The sequence below is a fragment of the Canis lupus genome, chromosome 2, assembly GCF_011100685.1.
Source record: "Canis lupus familiaris isolate Mischka breed German Shepherd chromosome 2, alternate assembly UU_Cfam_GSD_1.0, whole genome shotgun sequence".
Lineage (NCBI taxonomy): Eukaryota > Metazoa > Chordata > Mammalia > Carnivora > Canidae > Canis > Canis lupus.
Genome location: NC_049223.1, coordinates 77460142 through 77477860, shown reverse-complemented (window position 1 = coordinate 77477860; position 17719 = coordinate 77460142). Strand labels below are relative to the sequence as shown.

Sequence of the window (17719 nt, the reverse complement as noted above, 5' to 3'; positions counted from 1 at the left end):
ACTGTCTCTCTCTCAATACATTTCTTTTGGGGCACCTTCTGTGATGTCTGACCACATTACTATTAAAATCAACATCACAATTGCTAAGTAATTTGATTTTTGTTTATTTATTTTTAAAGACTTTATTTATTTATTCATGAGAGACACAAGGAGAGGCAGAGACACAGGCAGGAGGATAAGCAGGTTCCCTGCAGATAGCCTGATGCAGGACTCTATCCCTGGACCCTGGGATCCCTGGGGATCATGCCATGAGTGCCCTGAGCCTAAGGTAGATGTTCAACCTCTGAGCCACCCAGGTGTCCCAGTAATCTGACTTTTAAAAAAGTAGAGAGAGGATAGTGTCTGAGTGCTTCCAGTAGATATAGACCCTTATGTTTGAAAATGCTATGTAACTGCATATGACATATTGAAACACCTGCTATTCATTCAACATATTTTGTAGTTAAGTCTTTTGAAGGGAAGTTAATAGTAGGAGTCATAGTTACTTAAGCCATATCAAGAAGTCTAAGTCTAGTAAGATCTTAATATCTTTGGGTGGTAATCATTTATAAGCCAATTGGGAGGCTGGGAAAAATGATTAGAGGTATGGAGCCAAAAATGATGAAGAGTAGGACTTCTGCATTTTCCCCAAAGAGCATTATTAACTGTTCCTTTATATGTTACACAGCTACATTCTATGAAATTCCCAACTCAATCCACAACAATATACCAAGAAAAGCAGGACAAATTAATGGAGAATGTTTGTTATCTATGGGAGGTGCTGGAAGAATAATAACTTGTATTAAGCTTACCATACCAGTATTACTCTGATGAATCACAATTTTACTTAAAAATTAGCTTGTGGCATATGACAGAACTATTTAAAGAAAATAAGATAACTAAAGCTGACCTTTTTGGAGACATTACAAATTCTTGATAATGGCTCACTTACAAACACATTATTTTGCACCAACTCATTTACATATGTAAGCACATAGATTAGTGGGCATACATTGTGATAATTTAAAAATTCATTTTCTGATTTCAATATTTTGAAAAATACATCGCTTATCCTCAATTTACAGCACTTCCTTTCTGCTATACCTAATTATTAAACAATAGTAAGCTGGTGATGAGAAGTGGCAGTATACACTGGAATAGGAGACGCAGAAAACCATAGCTTCTGTGAGCGACATACGAATAAAACAGACCAATACGATGACAGATGCTGTTAACTAGAGACTAATAAAATGGCATCAACATTATTTCCAATGTTTGGCAAAACAAACATATAAATCAAAAATGAAACAAAAACAAAAATAAAGCTACAAGAAATATAACTTTACACCACCAAAAAGGGAAATAATGTTGAAAAATAACGTATCAAATGGTTTCTAGAAACTGCTAAGACTTTCTGGTAAGGTTAATTCAAACTTGAGAAAAATTTTAATTTAGTATTTACAGAAAATAAAGATTAAATTTCCAACCTGTGTGAGAACAGAATATCACACACAGAGATATTGTTAAGATGGTAATGCTCAATAAATAATATGCTTCAAATTAAGGAGATTTTCTGTAGGTTTTACAAAGCCTTTAACACATTGTAGGCACTTAAATATTTTTAATTAGTGTTTGGCTGCAGGCAAACAACAAATAATTCAAATATCTACAAAGTGACATTTGTTTTCTGATGGTACAGTCTCATTTCAAAGCAGGTTTCAAAAGTTGCCATTTCAGAAATAAAAAGGTGATAGGGAAATAAAAACTGTCACCTTAAATAAAAAAATTTTTACAAACATAAAATAAGGTAGTCTTAACAGAGTGATCTGCAAATGCACAAACTCCAAGCTCCTCCAGAAGTTTAAATTAAGCACTCTCTATACCATTCCAACTTGGGAAAAATAGGTAGTCACATCATTGGCAACTTTCCCCCATGCTTTCTGCAAGTCTACAAAGCATGAAGTAGGCACAGCCTGCCACATCCTGCACAGTGCAGTGCCCCAGCATAAATCCACTGGTGATGTCACTTCTACCGCTGAAGAGCCTGCCACTGGGGGTGTAAAGGCAACCTGCAGTTTACCAATACTGCACTCTTTTGTACATGTCATTTGTTCATATTTTGACTTCACAACCTACAGTAAGTGAGAAGAACAAAACAGAAAATATCATAACACCAGAGACTACCGTTAAAAAAAAAAAAAAGGATTCAGCGCACCCCTAGAGGCAGGCTCTTCAGGGGTGGGTGCGACATCGCCAGTGGAGTACAAGCTGGGGCTTTGCTCTGTTCCAGAATTGGCAATCCATGCCTGCTCTGCACTTTGCAAATCTGTAGAAAGAAAGACAAAGAGATGGCCATTAGCTGAATGTCATTAGAGATCTCAACTATATCAGGACACCTCAAAATAAAACAGGAGTCCTATTTAAGGTTGACTAAATTTTTAACCCATCTGCAGTTCATTTCAATTGGAAAAACTATGCAAAAAAATCAAGACCAAATTAATGCAGACCAGTTTCTCACAAGTAAAAATGACTCAAGTGTATTCTTTATTTGCTTTAATATTAGTATGGAAAACAGGACAAGTCTTCACTCTTGTACTTCTTCTTAGTTAGAGGAACCAATGAAAAAAAGCAGCTCTCTTGCCACTGGACACAAGATGTCATGAAGTCTATGACATTTTCTAGCTAATTAGGTTATAGGAAACTTGCACTTACAGGTACACCTCTTCCACCAGAGGTTTGCCTTCCAAAATCTGCAAAGGCTGGAGTAAAGTCTGGTCCTCGAGGCAAAATCCGAGGATCCAGAGTTCGCATTGGCAATTTGGGTTGGTTGATCTGCATGAAGAAACAAAGGAAAGCTTAATACAAGTTCCAAAGCATTCAGTGGCAAATAGGTAAAAACTTAGACTGAAAAGTTTTGTCAGCTAAAATGATGAGCATTGGCTTTCTGAGGCAGCAAAGTCCAATCTGAACCATCTGAATCTGAACCAATCTGAACTTCTCCCAATAGACCAGCAATTGTTTTCTGGCGCCCTGGGACTGGTTAGGCCTAAAATTCCTGAGGGGAAGCTAGATACAACCATTAGATTGGCTAAATGGACACTCAAGGACAGGCAGAATGACACAAGAAAAGCTATGAGATCCTATAAACTAGGGGACAAATTTGGGGATTTTTTCCCCAGGATATTCACCAGGACATCAGAGTATTCACCGTGAAGAATCCTGCTATCGCACATGTCGATTTTGTTGCTGTTGTCTTATAGTTAGCAAAGCATATACTCTGAGTGAACAGTAAGTCTCTAAAAGAGATATTTTCATGTGTGATCACTCATTTAAAATCTTACTCGATCTGTCCTGTTAATTGGAGGTATTTGGCTTTGTATCGGAATGTAATATGACTATAGACTAAATAAAACTAAGTAGCTCAGGAAGAAATCAACTAATAATTGGGTAAAGTCAGAAACCAATAAGGTAGGAAGATAAGAAGGAATATTTTCTAGAGGATAATCTAATTTAGTGAATGTAAATCTAATTTATTTATTTATTAATTTTTAAATCTAATTTAATGTATATAAAAGCTACCCTCTAAAGTAGCCTCAAATTAGTACTGCCACTTAAAGTACCTAAGAGAGAAGACTTAGAGATCAAGAGAAATAAGGAACCCTGTTGCTATAAAAGAAGAAAATAATACACATATGGTATGGATAAGCAGGTGCTAAAAATCTCAAAAAGAGGTGGATTTCATTGTGAGAGAGAGCTATCCTTTACACTTCAATTAGGATTAATAATTTATCTTCAAAACAAAAATATTTTAAGCTTGGTCATCAGCACTGGTTCATCATTGATATACATAAAATTACTTGGGCAGATACATATCTGACTCTACTCTTTTTAACTTAATAAAGACAAAATAAACACTGCACTAATTTTCTGTATGGACCATTAAGAACAGTAAAGAGAAAAGGTGCCTATTTGCCAAAATTGAAAAGTAATCACTAGAAGTATGTATTTTTGAATTATGAGATTTAACATTACTTGAATTATGCTGATTACCCATTTCAGTTTGATTGGCCAAATATACTCAGGTTTCTGACCTGTCCTCAAAGCCATTCTAATTCCATACTGAAATTTTAGACCAGTGAAGAAAGAGCTCCATATCGCTTTTGTCGTATTAGCCCAGCAGATACACATTTTTCACCATATCACTAGGCAATAGCCATAATAATAAGCAGACAATTAATGAATTTTAAAATGTTACCACTTAAATAAGGGCCAAACCCCAAGGTTAGAGTAATCTACAGTAAACCCTAAATCCAACATTATGTAGGAAAATGCTAGTATTTAAATATTATATACTTTAATTCAAATATATTTAGTCTAGCAATTCCTAAAAATTGCTCATACTTCACATATCTGTACTGATAACTGAAACCAGTTCCCTAAAAAAAAAGATAGCTTTCTCTGAGTTTACACCTTACTTTGTCAAGAACCACATCACTGATGGGAGGCAGGCCCTCTGGTTTCTGTATACAGGCTGGCATGTACTGGAAGTCCAGCAAAAACTCCCTGTCATACTGCTTCTTGCCTTCTGTATCAGCAGGCTTCCAGGAATCTAGAAAAAGGGATGTAGGCAGACAAGTGTCTTTGGGATCATTTATATGTATAACCAATCAGAATATAAATGAAATTCCGGTATTTATCCTGTCATAGACTAAAACACAAAGTAAACATAGAGCTACTGTCAGAAAATGTCATGTAAAAATTTTAAACTGTCATATGTTCCTTTATCCCAGAAGATACCTTTGGATAGTAATCTGACATTTCTACAGAAACCAATTATTATACACATTAAGCAGCCTTTGGCCAGAAACATGCAATAATACTCATTAAAATAAACTACCAAGCCTTTAAATAGCTCAGAAATAAGGGATCTATTATACTCATTAGTTTCCTGTGAAAGAGGGATACTTTGGCTCTTCACTTGGAAATGTTATTTTGGAAGGGAAAAAAAGGCAAAAGGACACAAAACAAAACAAATAACTTCTTTAAGATTCTGAAAAGGCGGGGATCCCTGGGTGGCGCAGCGGTTTGGCGCCTGCCTTTGGCCCAGGGCACGATCCTGGAGACCCGGGATCGAATCCCACATCGGGCTCCCGGTGCATGGAGCCTGCTTCTCCCTCTGCCTGTGTCTCTGCCTCTCTCTCTCTCTCTCTGTGACTATCATAAATAAAATTAAAAAAAAAAAAAAAGATTCTGAAAAGGCTAAGCAGCTACATTTAAATTTTTCTCCCAACTATGGTTTATTTTTGAAGCATAGTTGACTTACAATATTGTATTAGTTTCAAATATACAAGACAGTGACTTGATAACTATATACAGTACAAAAGGCTCACCATGGTTAAGTGCAATTAACCATCTTCCACCATATAGTTATTACAATATTATTAGCCATATTCCCTATACTGTACTTTTCATCTCTGTGACTTATTTATTTTTTAACTGGAAATCTGACCCTCTCAATCTGTTCACCTTTTTTTCCCCACCCCCTACCCACCTCTCCTCTGGCAATCACAGGCTGTTCTCTGAAATTATGTTTGTTTCTGTTTTTCTATTTGTTTGTTTTATACTTTTTTTTTTAAAGATTTTATTCATTTATTTATGAGAGACACACACAGAGAGAGATAGAGACATAGGCAGAAGGAGAAGCAGGATCCATGCAGGGAGCCCAATGTGGGACTCGATCCCAGGTCTCCAGGATCATGCTCTGGGCTCAAGGTGGTGCTAAATCACTGAGCCACCCAGGCTGCCCTGTTTGTTTTATATCTAATGGTTTTGTCTCTTTCTGTCTGACTTATTTCACTAGGTATAATACACTCTAGGTCCATCCACATTGTCATAAATGGGAAGATTTCATTCATTTTGATGGTTGAGTAATACTCTACCATGTGTGTACACTTGCATGCACATACACACATATATACACACATCTTCATTTCCCACTCATCTATCAGTGCACACTTAGAGCGCTTACATATCTTGGTTACTGTAAATAATGCTATAATCAACATAGGGGTGAATACCCAAAAGGAGAATTACTGGGTCATAAGATATTTCCATTTTTAATTTTGAGGAACCCCCATACTTGTTTTCTATAGTAGTTGCACCATTTTTATTCCACCAATAGTGCATGAAGGTTCCCTCTTCTTCACAATCTTACCAACACTTGCCATTTCTTGTCCTTTTGATACTAGCCATTCTGCCAGGTGTGAGGTGATATCTCATTGTGCTTTTGATTTGCATTGCCCTGACAAATAGTGATGTTGAGCATCTTTTCATTTGTCTGGTGGCAACCTTTATGTCTCCTTCAGAAAAATGTCTACTCAGGTCCTCAGCCCATTTTTTAAATTGGATTTTTTAATTTGGTGTTGACTTGTAGTTCTTTACACATTTTGGATAATAACCCTTTATCACTATTGACTACAGCTTAATCTGGAGAAAATAAAATTATGTACTTGCTGAAACAACTGAATAGGGAACGCACATATATCCTTCTTCAAATATCCTGACACACTCTTAGCTAATATATATATATAAAAATACATAAAGTTTTATTTAAATATCTCTAAACTTAATGTGGGGCTTGAAATCACAATCCAGAAATCAAGAGTCACATATTCTTCTGACTGAGCCAGCCAGATGCTTCTTAGCTAATATTTTAATATTAATTTTAATTTTTATTATATTATTTTATTTTTAAGATTTTATTTATTTATTCATGAAAGACAGAGAGAAAGAGGCAGAAACACAGGCAGAGAGAGAAGCAGGCTCCAGGCAGGGAGCCTGACGCAGGAATTGATCCTGGGTCTCCAGGATCACACCCTGGGCTGAAGGCAGTGCCAAACCAATGGGCCACTGGGGCTGCCAAATTTTAAGTTAATAGTAAGTGCTATGGCACTTACTTTGCTACTATGACTATTGTTACAGTTATCATTTCTCACACTCCTTACCTCATTATATAAAGTTGGAGAATTTCTTAAAATTTTTATAGGATAATAAAAACATGACATAGTATTTTTCTTTTAATTGACAAGATTCTCATCAAAATCAGGCCCCAGGGGACTCCTGGGTAGCTCAGTGGTTGAGCATCTGCCTTGAGCTCAGGGCGTGATCCTGGGATCCGGGATCAAGTCCCACATCAGGGAGCCTGCTTCTCCCTCTGCCTGTGTCTTTTTGCCTCTCTCTCTGAGTCTCTCATGAATAAATAAATAAAATCTTAAAAAAAAAAATCAGGTCACAAGTGAAAAAAATCACTTCATGGTAGTACTCTAGGTCCTTCTTTATATTAGTGGTTCTTAATATGTAAGTGATAGACTCTTGATGGTCTGGGATATTTTCTTTTTTTTTTTTTTTTCTTTTTTTTTTTTTTTTTTAATTTTTTATTTTGGTCTGGGATATTTTCAACAAAATCCTTATTACCTTATTATATTCATTAAAAGGCAGTTTATTGGATCTAAATTTTAAACTGACTTTTTTCCAATTATTGCTAGGGTATATTACAGTTTATTGTTCAATATAGTTCAGGTAAGTACCTTGCCAGACTGAAGGATAAAAATATAACTGATGGGGGCCCCTGGGTGGCTCAGTCAGTACAGCATGTGACTCTTGATCTCAGAGTCATGTGTTTGAGCCTCACATTGGGCACAGAGCTTACTCAAAAAACAGAAACACACATGTGTGTGCACGCGCACACACACACACCCCAATATATTGACACAGTCCTACAAATGACAACAGTGTCTCAATCTTCTAAAGGACTGGTGGTATCCTCAAGTACTTCATGATATGAGACAAGCCTAGATCTCTAGAAGTAATCTCAGTATACTGAGTCCAGAAGTTAAACAAAAATTTTACTATAGCAAAGCCCTACAATTTCACAAAGCCCACTGGCCACAGTTTACTGGTAGTGAAAAGATCAGTATATTAAGGTAGTATCAATCAGTTACTTTCAAACATTTCTTACTACAACTCACAATAAGAAATATGATTCTATGATTCAAAACAAATAAATATGTAAAAGAAATGTTTAAAAAAAAATGTTTCTTAGAACAGCATTTACCCTAACTTTTGTAATGCACTGACAATTTTTAATTATTTTTTAAAATGTTGGTTGTACATCACTAATTTCTGTGTAGATTATTTTTCAAGTCTGATATTTGATATTCAAACCCAATGTTACACAGAAGTCACTCAGATTTGGCAGACTAAGAAAAACATTGCACCTATCACAGATTTTCTATCAAATGAACCATCTTTCCCCACATATCCATGCCAAATCTCTCCAAAAATCTCAAAGGCAACCACAGTTTATACAGGACTGGGATAGAGCTTTAATGGACTTGCTGGTGCCTAAAGATGAAAGAGCCTCTGGGGCTTATCATGTATTTCACGGGGCACGTCTCATACTGCCTGTGCTTCATAACCTAGTCACACTGCTTGTGATGATCATAGTTCAGGGCTACAGAGTTGTCAACAAGTTTCTATTGTGAAATTAGTGAGTTACAACCAACATTTTAAAATTCTTTTGTTTTTCTTTTTTCTTTTCTTCCCTTTAAATAGGCTCCACACCCAACATGGGACTTGAATTCATAACCCTGAGATCAAGAGTCATAAGCTCTACTGACTGAGCTAGCCAGATATGTCATAACCCAACATTTTATAAAGAGAAAAGAATAAAAAATGTGTGTTACATGTAATAAGGGTAAGTGATTAAGGCTTGTGACATGGTAAGCACAAACAAGCAATGAAACAGCCCTTTCAATTAAACTAAATAAAATTAAATTTCTCTTGTCAAATCCCACCAGTCTAGCACTGACTGACATCCTATGCCAGCTGATCTTCCAATGCCAGTAAAGCAGAACACCAGCATCAGATATCACTTCCGCCAACAAGGAACTCCCTGGATTTGCTAGTCACTAACTTACACCCACTAATCTATTCTGTAAATATTATACTGTGATAGCCTCTTTCTTTCATCCAATATTTCCCACAACAAGCCAACATTATTGTAAGGTTATAACAGAGTGAAGGTGAAAAGGAAAGAACTACAGAGGAAGGCAGGGATACACTTACCTGGTTTGAATGGGAATGTCACCCCTTCACCAGAACTATCAGTGGAGCCTGAATTAGCATCTATTCCTTCACCCTCAGAAATACTCTCAGCACCATTACGTACAGGCTCAGCTTCTTCTCCATTTTCTTCCACAGTTTTTATTTTTTTTAGGTCAGAGGGGTCTCTTCCAGGATGAAACCCTTGGCTCATTTTATCCTGTTCAGATTCAAGTACTTTGTCACCTGAAAGCTCCTCTTCAGCTTTAGGCTAAAGCGTAAGTGAACACAGAGGTTACATCATTTTTACCATGTAAATATGCATGAAAACCTACACCTATCCCCTCTAAAAGCATAGGAAAACAGGTCACTCAAAAAAAGGATGTCTGTGCTCAGCATATGGTACTAGAATGCTAAGTTTATTAAAAACACTTTTCTCATTTCATCTCTTGGCAGAGAGAAGACAGGTCACATGGCTACTGAAATGCTTTAACATGACTAATGAAATCTAAATGTACCAAAGGTTAGAATGGAAAGAACTGTTAATCCTTGCACTTGTTGAACATGAAAGGCCTAGTCAGAAATCTAAATCAAGCACTCCTACTCTTGCCACTAAGGCTCAGCAGGTATAAAAAGAAACATTAGAGGGAGACTTTTGTGCTTCTCTTGCTGCTAAGTGGAGGGTTTGATGAATAAAGTACCTAGGTCCTGGAAAGCTGATCATCTTTCATTTTACAAGGAGGGCTCTTGTTAGTTAAAATCTATTTTGTTTATTGGTTCTTAGAATTCTCTGTGGTTGTAACCTTACTCAAATTGTATGTGGAAAAGTGGTTGGCATATATTCCTCTACAGAGGCAGAAATCCGGGTTCTGGTGCATCCTATTTTTATTTTTTAAGATTTATGAGCAGCCCGGGTGGCTCAGTGGTTTAGTTTAGCACAGCCTTCAGCCCAGGGCCTGATCCTGGAGACCCGGGATCGAGTCCCACCTCGGGCTCCCTGCATGGAGCCTGCTTCTCCCTCTACCTGTGTCTGTGCCTCTCTCTCTTCTGTGTTTCTCATGAATAAATAAAATCTTAAAAAAAAAAAAAAGCCAAACCTTTATTTCTTATTTAACTTTGAGAAAGAAAGAGAACACAAGTGAGAGGGGCAGAGGGAGAGAATCACAAGCAGACTCCAGGCTAAACATGAAGCCTGATGCAGGGCTGGATTTTGTGACCTTAAGATTACAACCTGAGCTGAAACCAAGAGTGGGATGTTTAAATGACTGTTTCATCCAGGCGCCCTTGGTGCATCCTATTTTTAAAAAGCAAAATAGAGTGGAAGTTATTTACCAGATGATTTTTGACCACTATAATTCAGATATCAAAAAGATTAATTTCTTGTGGTGCCTGAGTGGCTCAGTAGGTTGAGCATCTGACTCTTGGTTTCGGGTTAGGTCAGAATCTCAGGGTTTGGGATAGGGCCCCATGACAGGCTCCTTGCTCAGTGCAGAGAGTCTGCTTGGGATTCTCTTCTTTCTCACCCTCTGCTCCTCCTCCCGCATGCACTCTCTCTCTAAAAAATTAAAGAAATAAATACAATCTTTTAAAAAGTTTTTGAGGGCCATATATGAACCATCAAAATTTCTTGACGTAAGTTCTCCATGAACTTTATGTCTTTCTATATTATGAAGGGTAAGCACTCTAAAAACAAACCTTTGGAAGAAGCACTCAGAGGAAGTAGACATTCTAAGTGATAAATTCATGCTAAGAGAGCAAAAAAAAATGTCATATCAATTGGTTACCTCAATTGATTTATGAAAGTATATTTTTTCCAAAAAAATCAGTTACAAATCCTACTTTAAATTTTTTTTATTTTTTATTTTTTAAAGATTTTATTCATTTATTCATGAGAGACACAGAGAGAAAGAGAGGCAGAGACACAGGCAGAGGGAGAAGCAGGCTCCTCCTGGGAAGCTGTATGCGAAACTCGATCCCGGGTCTTCAGGGTCACACACCCTGGGCTAAAGGCGGCGCTAAACCGCTGAGCCACCCGGGCTGTCCCCTACTTTCTTATATAAGTGAAATACTGTAAAATATTGTAACAAGTAAAACACTAGTCAATTATCTTCATCAGATCACGGGGAAAAGACAACATTTTAGAATGTTGTCAATAGAAATAGATAGGTTTTCAGGACTGGCTTACATAATGAAAAACAAGTTCATGAAAACACACAGACACACACACTCCCGCTACCACTCATTTTGACATGTGCTTTCCCCACTCTCCCAACAGAAAAACATAGTATGGAAACCATCAAAAGAAAGACAGACATAAAAATTTCAAGAAAATAATGGCTGAGATGATTTCTTTTTAAAACGTGGCACAGAGTGACTTTGAGGAAAAAAAAGATCTATCAAGTTTGAATCATGAATCAACAACCTTTTTCTTATTCTACACTCTACTGTAGTCTAACTTATAACGACCGTGTAATATCACCTTCTAATTAAGTATACATCAAGATCTTGAATAATTTGGCTTGAGAGTCTGTCAATGATACTTAAACTTATTAAAGAGCAGTATAACTACATTATACATTTACAGACCATTCATATTTCAGGGGTTATAAAATGAAGAAAAATGTTATTTTAGAGAAAAAAATATATTATGTCCTCTTTGTGGACCTAAAATTGACCACAGAAAATCTACTGGACATAAGCAGAGAATGTATTACTTGGAAACTTAATTTCTAACTGGAAAAAGAAGTATAAATAAACTTGTTTCCATGAATGACAAACCATTATTCAGAGAACAAAAAATCACCAAAGTGTCTGAGGAACATTGTTAGAAGGATATTTTTTAAGGGAATCCACCAAATTAGCTGCATTAAATATTTATGATGATTATTTTTCTCTCAGCTTCAAGAAGCTCTATTAAACTAGTTTATAAGCATCTTAACAGTTCCTAAACTATTTACCACGAAAACCAGACGGAAGAAAGAAAACACCTTATTGGCTGGACTGTCAAACAAAGGTTAAGCTTTTATAGGAAGTTGTTAAAAGAAGAATTTAGTTGATAAAACTGCCTGTTTAATTTATGAGTTTTTAAAGTCCAAGAAAATCAGACCCAACAACTATATGTAGTAACTAATGAAATATCCTAAAAATTTAAAACAAATTTTAAGATCCTTTGATCAACAATTTTAAGATAAATCACATTTCACATTAACTTTCTAGGCTATAATTTATAGAAATTGTTAAAATATTTGCAATGACATAACAAACCAATATATAACCTAAAACATGCTGATATCTGAAACACATTCTTTTAAAGGCTGAGAAAAATCTATTGAGAAAAAGAGAGTTTGAGGATCAGTGAAAATAAAGATAATGACACCCATTATGCATTGAAGTACTGTAATAAATGCACAACTATAGGAAAAACTGGAACTAGGATTTCTGGGGGGATAAAAGGTCTGTGTGCAAATAAATTCTTTATTATAAACTATACGGTTGAGGAAAAAATGGATTCAAAACGAGTAAAAACAGTTTTTATGTATGAAGAATAACAATCCGAAGAAGGTTTTAGCTAACTATGGTTCATGGGCCAAATATGACTCATCCTCCATTTCTGTATAGTATGCAAGGTAAAGATGGTTTCTGCATTTGTACTCACTGAAAAAATTCCAAAGAAGAATATTTTATGACACATGATTATTATATGAAATTCAAATTTCAGTGTCTGTCAATGAATTTCTACTGGAATGTAGTCACAATCATTCTTTTATACATTGTCTATGGCTGTGTTTGGGGTACAGCAAAAGAGTTGAGAAACTGTGACAGGGATCATATAATCTACAAAGTCTAAACTATTTACTATGTGGACTGTTACAGGAAATGTTGGCTAGCCCATGACCTAAAGAAGAGGGTGGGGATCCCTGGGTGGCACAGCGGTTTGGCGCCTGCCTTTGGCCTGGGGCACGATCCTGGAGACCCGGGATTGAATCCCACGTCGGGCTCCCGGTGCATGGAGCCTGCTTCTCCCTCTGCCTGTGTCTCTGCCTCTCTGTCTCTCTCTGTGTGACTATCATGAATAAATAAATAAAAAATCTTTAAAAAAAAAAAAAAAAAGGAGAGGGTGAATATTTGCAGGAGTGGTGGCCTACCCATTTAATATTCAGTAATGCCTAGAAACGAGCAAAGATTAATGAAGTACAATAGAAGAAAACAAATAAAAAATAGCAGAATCTAAAGAGAAAACAGTTTATGAAGCTCTTGCAGCCATACCAGGAATGTATGAAATTCCCCTGCCTCTGGAAGGTATTCTATTCTCTGTAGTAGCAACATTTTCTTGTTCAGCTGCAAGACAAGTGCAGCAACTATTTGCACCTCTACAACTTCCTGCCAATTCTTACCCCCTGATAACCACACTGTAAGCACTTCCATGAAACATTTTGGTGGTTGCTAAGGGACTAACTGTGACATCAGTAGAGCATGTAAGAGCAGTGACAGGACAGGGGGAAGTAACAAAGGGGTACTGTGAACTGCTTGGAAAGGTAAGAATTATACTAGATAGAAAAGCCTTTTGAAATAAATGCATTTAAAGTCACTTTAAAATAATTTGTATATTCTAATGTTATCACCATATACATTTAATAAATATTATTTTAATAAAGTAGATGTTAAGAGTTCAAAAAATAAAAAAGCAATATACAGATCTTTTAGATTACTTTTCATTTATAAGCTAGAGTACATAGCACTAAAGATATTGAGATTATAGACCATGAAACTGATAGAACACTCTTAGGGCTATGCCTTTGTTTCTTCCTCACATGGTCTCCTGTTGTACTGTAACCTATAGCAAAACCTGGCATGGTTTAGTTCAAAACAGGCAAATCATATATGAAAAGTTATGTTACACTGGGATGCAGTTAAAAGATGACAGATCCAAAATTAATTTACTTAAAATGTACTTGATGATTTCTACCACCATTGCTAATGAGTATTTGACAAATTTGTTTGCATTTTTTTTTAACCAGATTAGGCTTTCCATCTAGTTAACAGAAGGAAAAATTCAATTGAGGGGGGTGGGGACTAATCAAAATTTAAACAATAACTTAGTTTTGCCATTTTAGAATCGGCATTTTGAAAGAGACAAGAATCCGATGAAACTGAAGATGCTATCACAAATCTTATAAAAATTCTATAGGTGGACTAAAAACAGACTCTGAGCTCAATGTACCATGTTTTGTTTGAAAAACAGTATCTCAAGAAGGATATATAAACCCACACTTGTCTTAGGAAATAGCACCACTACTCTGAAGATAAACTAAAGAGATTTACTCTTCCGCTTACCTCCACTTCTGCCTCTAACACTTCTTCAGTGGTTCGGGTCCGATCTTTTGGTTTCTTCCACATCTTTGGTGCAGTTACAACTGTCTGAGCTGAAATACAAGATCAGTGCCATTACTTCTCACTGTAAAGTCATGTTTGGAAATACTGAGTCTAAAATGATACCTGTATTCAAATTTAGCAGAACAAAAGAGGGCTTCACCCATATGGAAGAAACAGCTGAATGATCAAATGAACAACTGTGTGGTTATGGCCCAGAGATTACAGCGGAACAAGTCTTAGGCACAAATTGTGCATATCAGCACATATAGCCTTACAACCAGTGCCCTAGGTTCCTCCTGCTTCATGGTTAGGACACATAATTCAGTATGCGTTATCTATATAAGAAACTGGCCTACCGGGCAGCCCCGGTGGCTCAGCGGTTTAGCGCCAGGGCATGATCCTAGAGACCCGGGATCGAGTCCCTCGTCAGGCTCCCTGCATGGAGCCTGCTTCTCCCTCTTTCTGTGTCTTTGTCTGTCTCGCTCTCTCCTCTGTGTATTCATATGAATAAATAAATAAAATCTTAAAAAAAAAAAAAAGAAATTGGCCTACCAACCAGTTCTAGACTTGGGTCTGCTTCTATTATTAACTAACTACTAACACTTCTCAGTGGATGCACATTCAACTATAAAAGGAGGAGTGAGATTAGATAATATCTAAGGTTCTTTTAAGCTACAAAAAGTATAAAATTCCAGCTTGTTTTTTAAAGCTTTCTAGACAACAAAAGTACACTTTAAGATTTTATTAGCTAGGGGATCCCTGAGTGACCCAGAGGTTTAGCGCCTGCCTTCGGCCTAGGGCGTGATCCTGGAGTCTCCAGATCGAGTCCTGGGATTGAGTCCCACATCGGGCTCCTTGCATGGGGCCTGCTTCTCCCTCTGCCTGTGTCTCTGCCTCTCTCTCTCTCTCTCTGTCTGTCTCTCATGAATAAATAAATAAAATAAAAAAAATTTCATTAGCTAGGCAGAACTTCTACAACATTCACTTCTCATTTCAGATCAATACTGTCAATCTACTCGTTCATACTGCTGGGGAAAAAGACAACCTAATTTTTACTGATTATATTGTATCACTAGTTCTAGATGGAAAATTAAGCCTACAAAGGATTTTTAAATATTCATTTGGCTTGCAAATTCCACAAAATCTTTCCACATGTGGATGTACAATTTGGATGTACAAAAGACTAAAAATCAGATAGCAAATAGAATATAGTAAAAGGATCCTACAGAAGTCTATACATGAGTGAACAGAGAGAAGTGAGGAATGACAGGAAGATGGGCAAGGAGAAGAGTCAAAGAAAGGCGACTTAACAAATAGAAGATATTGTCAAAAGTGAATAAACATGAAACTAAAAGGTACCATGTACTGGTTCTCTATAGAAATATAAGATCATTCATTCAAGACAAAACCAACCAATTTCTCTGGACAGCCTACTCTTTTTCAGAACAGTAGAATATGAACACTTACACTGTTCTGAGGAACAAGGAAAAGGAAACATTTAACATTCTTCTCAAAATTATTGCACCATCATAAATACTCTTGTAAATCTCCTTTGTTACACACACCTCAATTCTTTTTTATCCATCCCATCACAGACTATAATGAACAAGAAAACATTAGACCGCTGTTATTCTTCCTTGCTGACTTACTCAAATCAACTACTTTCTCAGAGAATGGAACTAAAATTATGGTAACCACACATGGGTTTAAATTTCCTACTGCCACAGAGTCTTATATTGAATATGTATATGTATGTATGTATGTATGTAGTGGTCTCTTTTCACTTTTTATGGATCTTCTCATTTTATATAACCAGTCTGTTTTATATGTCTCTCTCCAAAATGATGTGATTAATTCTGGTTCCACAACAGAATCTATTTTAAAAGTTAAAGAGTTTGGGGCACATGCACATTTTATTTTAAATTTTATTTAATATATGCATAGGACACCTGAGTGGCTCAGTTGAGCATTTGCCTTCGCTCAGGGCATGATCCGGGTACTGGGATCAAGTCCCGCATCCGGCTCCCCATAGGGAGCCTGCTTCTGCCTCTGCCTGTCTCTGCCTCTCTGTGTGTCTCTCATGAATAAATAAATAAAATCTTAGGAAAAAAGTAAGATACATCCAATGAAGAACACTTATAAAATTTAGACAGATATCAATTTGGAAAAAATATCTCTAAGATATTGTGAATACTCTGGCTGAATTTCTTGCCAGCATTTAAAAGACACAAGTATATGCACACTATATAGTTTTGTAATCTTTTTGTTTTTTAAACTGAACTGCAAACACAAATGTAAACCTTATACTTCTTATCTTTCAGTAGGAACTGTCGTAACAAATCAACTTAGTCAAAATCCCTCTATGTTTAATCTATTACATTTTTATTAACAGTAAAAGAAAAGTTCACAGACTGGTATTTGATTAAAAAAAAAAAGATAAAATATAATAGGCAGTGAAGAACTACAAAGAGCTAGATGTACATGATTTTTATTAAGTCACTTTAGTTAAGAGTAAGGAGGAAGAAAGAAAAGCTTCTTGACCAGTCTGTAGGAAGTCCAATTTAAGATAGAATTACACTGCTGAAGTGTCAATCAACTGACCAGGACCAAGTCACAGCAAAGATTTGGCTTTGGGCTAGTGAGATTAGGCTAAAGGCTTAAAAAGAGATTAGGTTAAAAAAAAAGAAAGGGCAAAGTAAAAAATTAGACCCATTATTACATTTATAACCATGTAAAATACTTCTGTTAAGTTTGGAAGGATATAAGGAAAAGTGTTATGTTAAGACTTAGACCACAATATTTGAACAGTAGCAGGCTGTCCTCTGTTCTTCAATATTATAGTAATAATTTAAAATTGGAAGAAAATAAAAGAGTGAAGCTTTTAAAACTGATTTTTATTCATTGTTTCAATCCTGTATGATTGAAGTGGAGGCATTTTGTTCTAGATTTTAGAACTGCTCTTTATAAAAATACTCCTGAAATAAATTTTAAAAACTGTTAATCTTACCAAAGATGTTAGAATTTTACATATGTTTTTTGATCTACAGTGGACTTGGGGAACTCATGGAGCTCTTTAACACCATTTGTTTTAAACAAAAACGTGGGAACATCATCATTACACGGAGGTTAAAAGAATGTCAAAGAGGTGATTACATACGAGAGGTAAACTTTTACTCCTAATGTATTCTATTAGCTATGTAATATAAATCTGAAAACAACATTCAGTAAAGATACCATGTTGGTAAACTTGCTTATCTTTACTAGA

General features: G+C 36.1%; 1 protein-coding gene across 14 annotated transcripts in view; it reads right to left on the bottom strand.

Annotated features, from left to right (window-relative positions):
• EIF4G3 (eukaryotic translation initiation factor 4 gamma 3) overlaps nt 1–17719 on the bottom strand; it is a 330614-nt gene that overhangs the window by 72662 nt on the left and 240233 nt on the right. For all 14 annotated transcript variants that reach the window (XM_038531720.1, XM_038531722.1, XM_038531709.1 and 11 more), the window contains 5 exons: nt 14416–14504; nt 9106–9352; nt 4455–4588; nt 2692–2811; nt 2195–2305 (listed from right to left, as the gene is read on the bottom strand). In XM_038531720.1, the coding sequence (XP_038387648.1) occupies nt 2195–2305; nt 2692–2811; nt 4455–4588; nt 9106–9352; nt 14416–14504 (701 nt within the window). The remainder of the gene's footprint in view (nt 1–2194; nt 2306–2691; nt 2812–4454; nt 4589–9105; nt 9353–14415; nt 14505–17719) is intronic.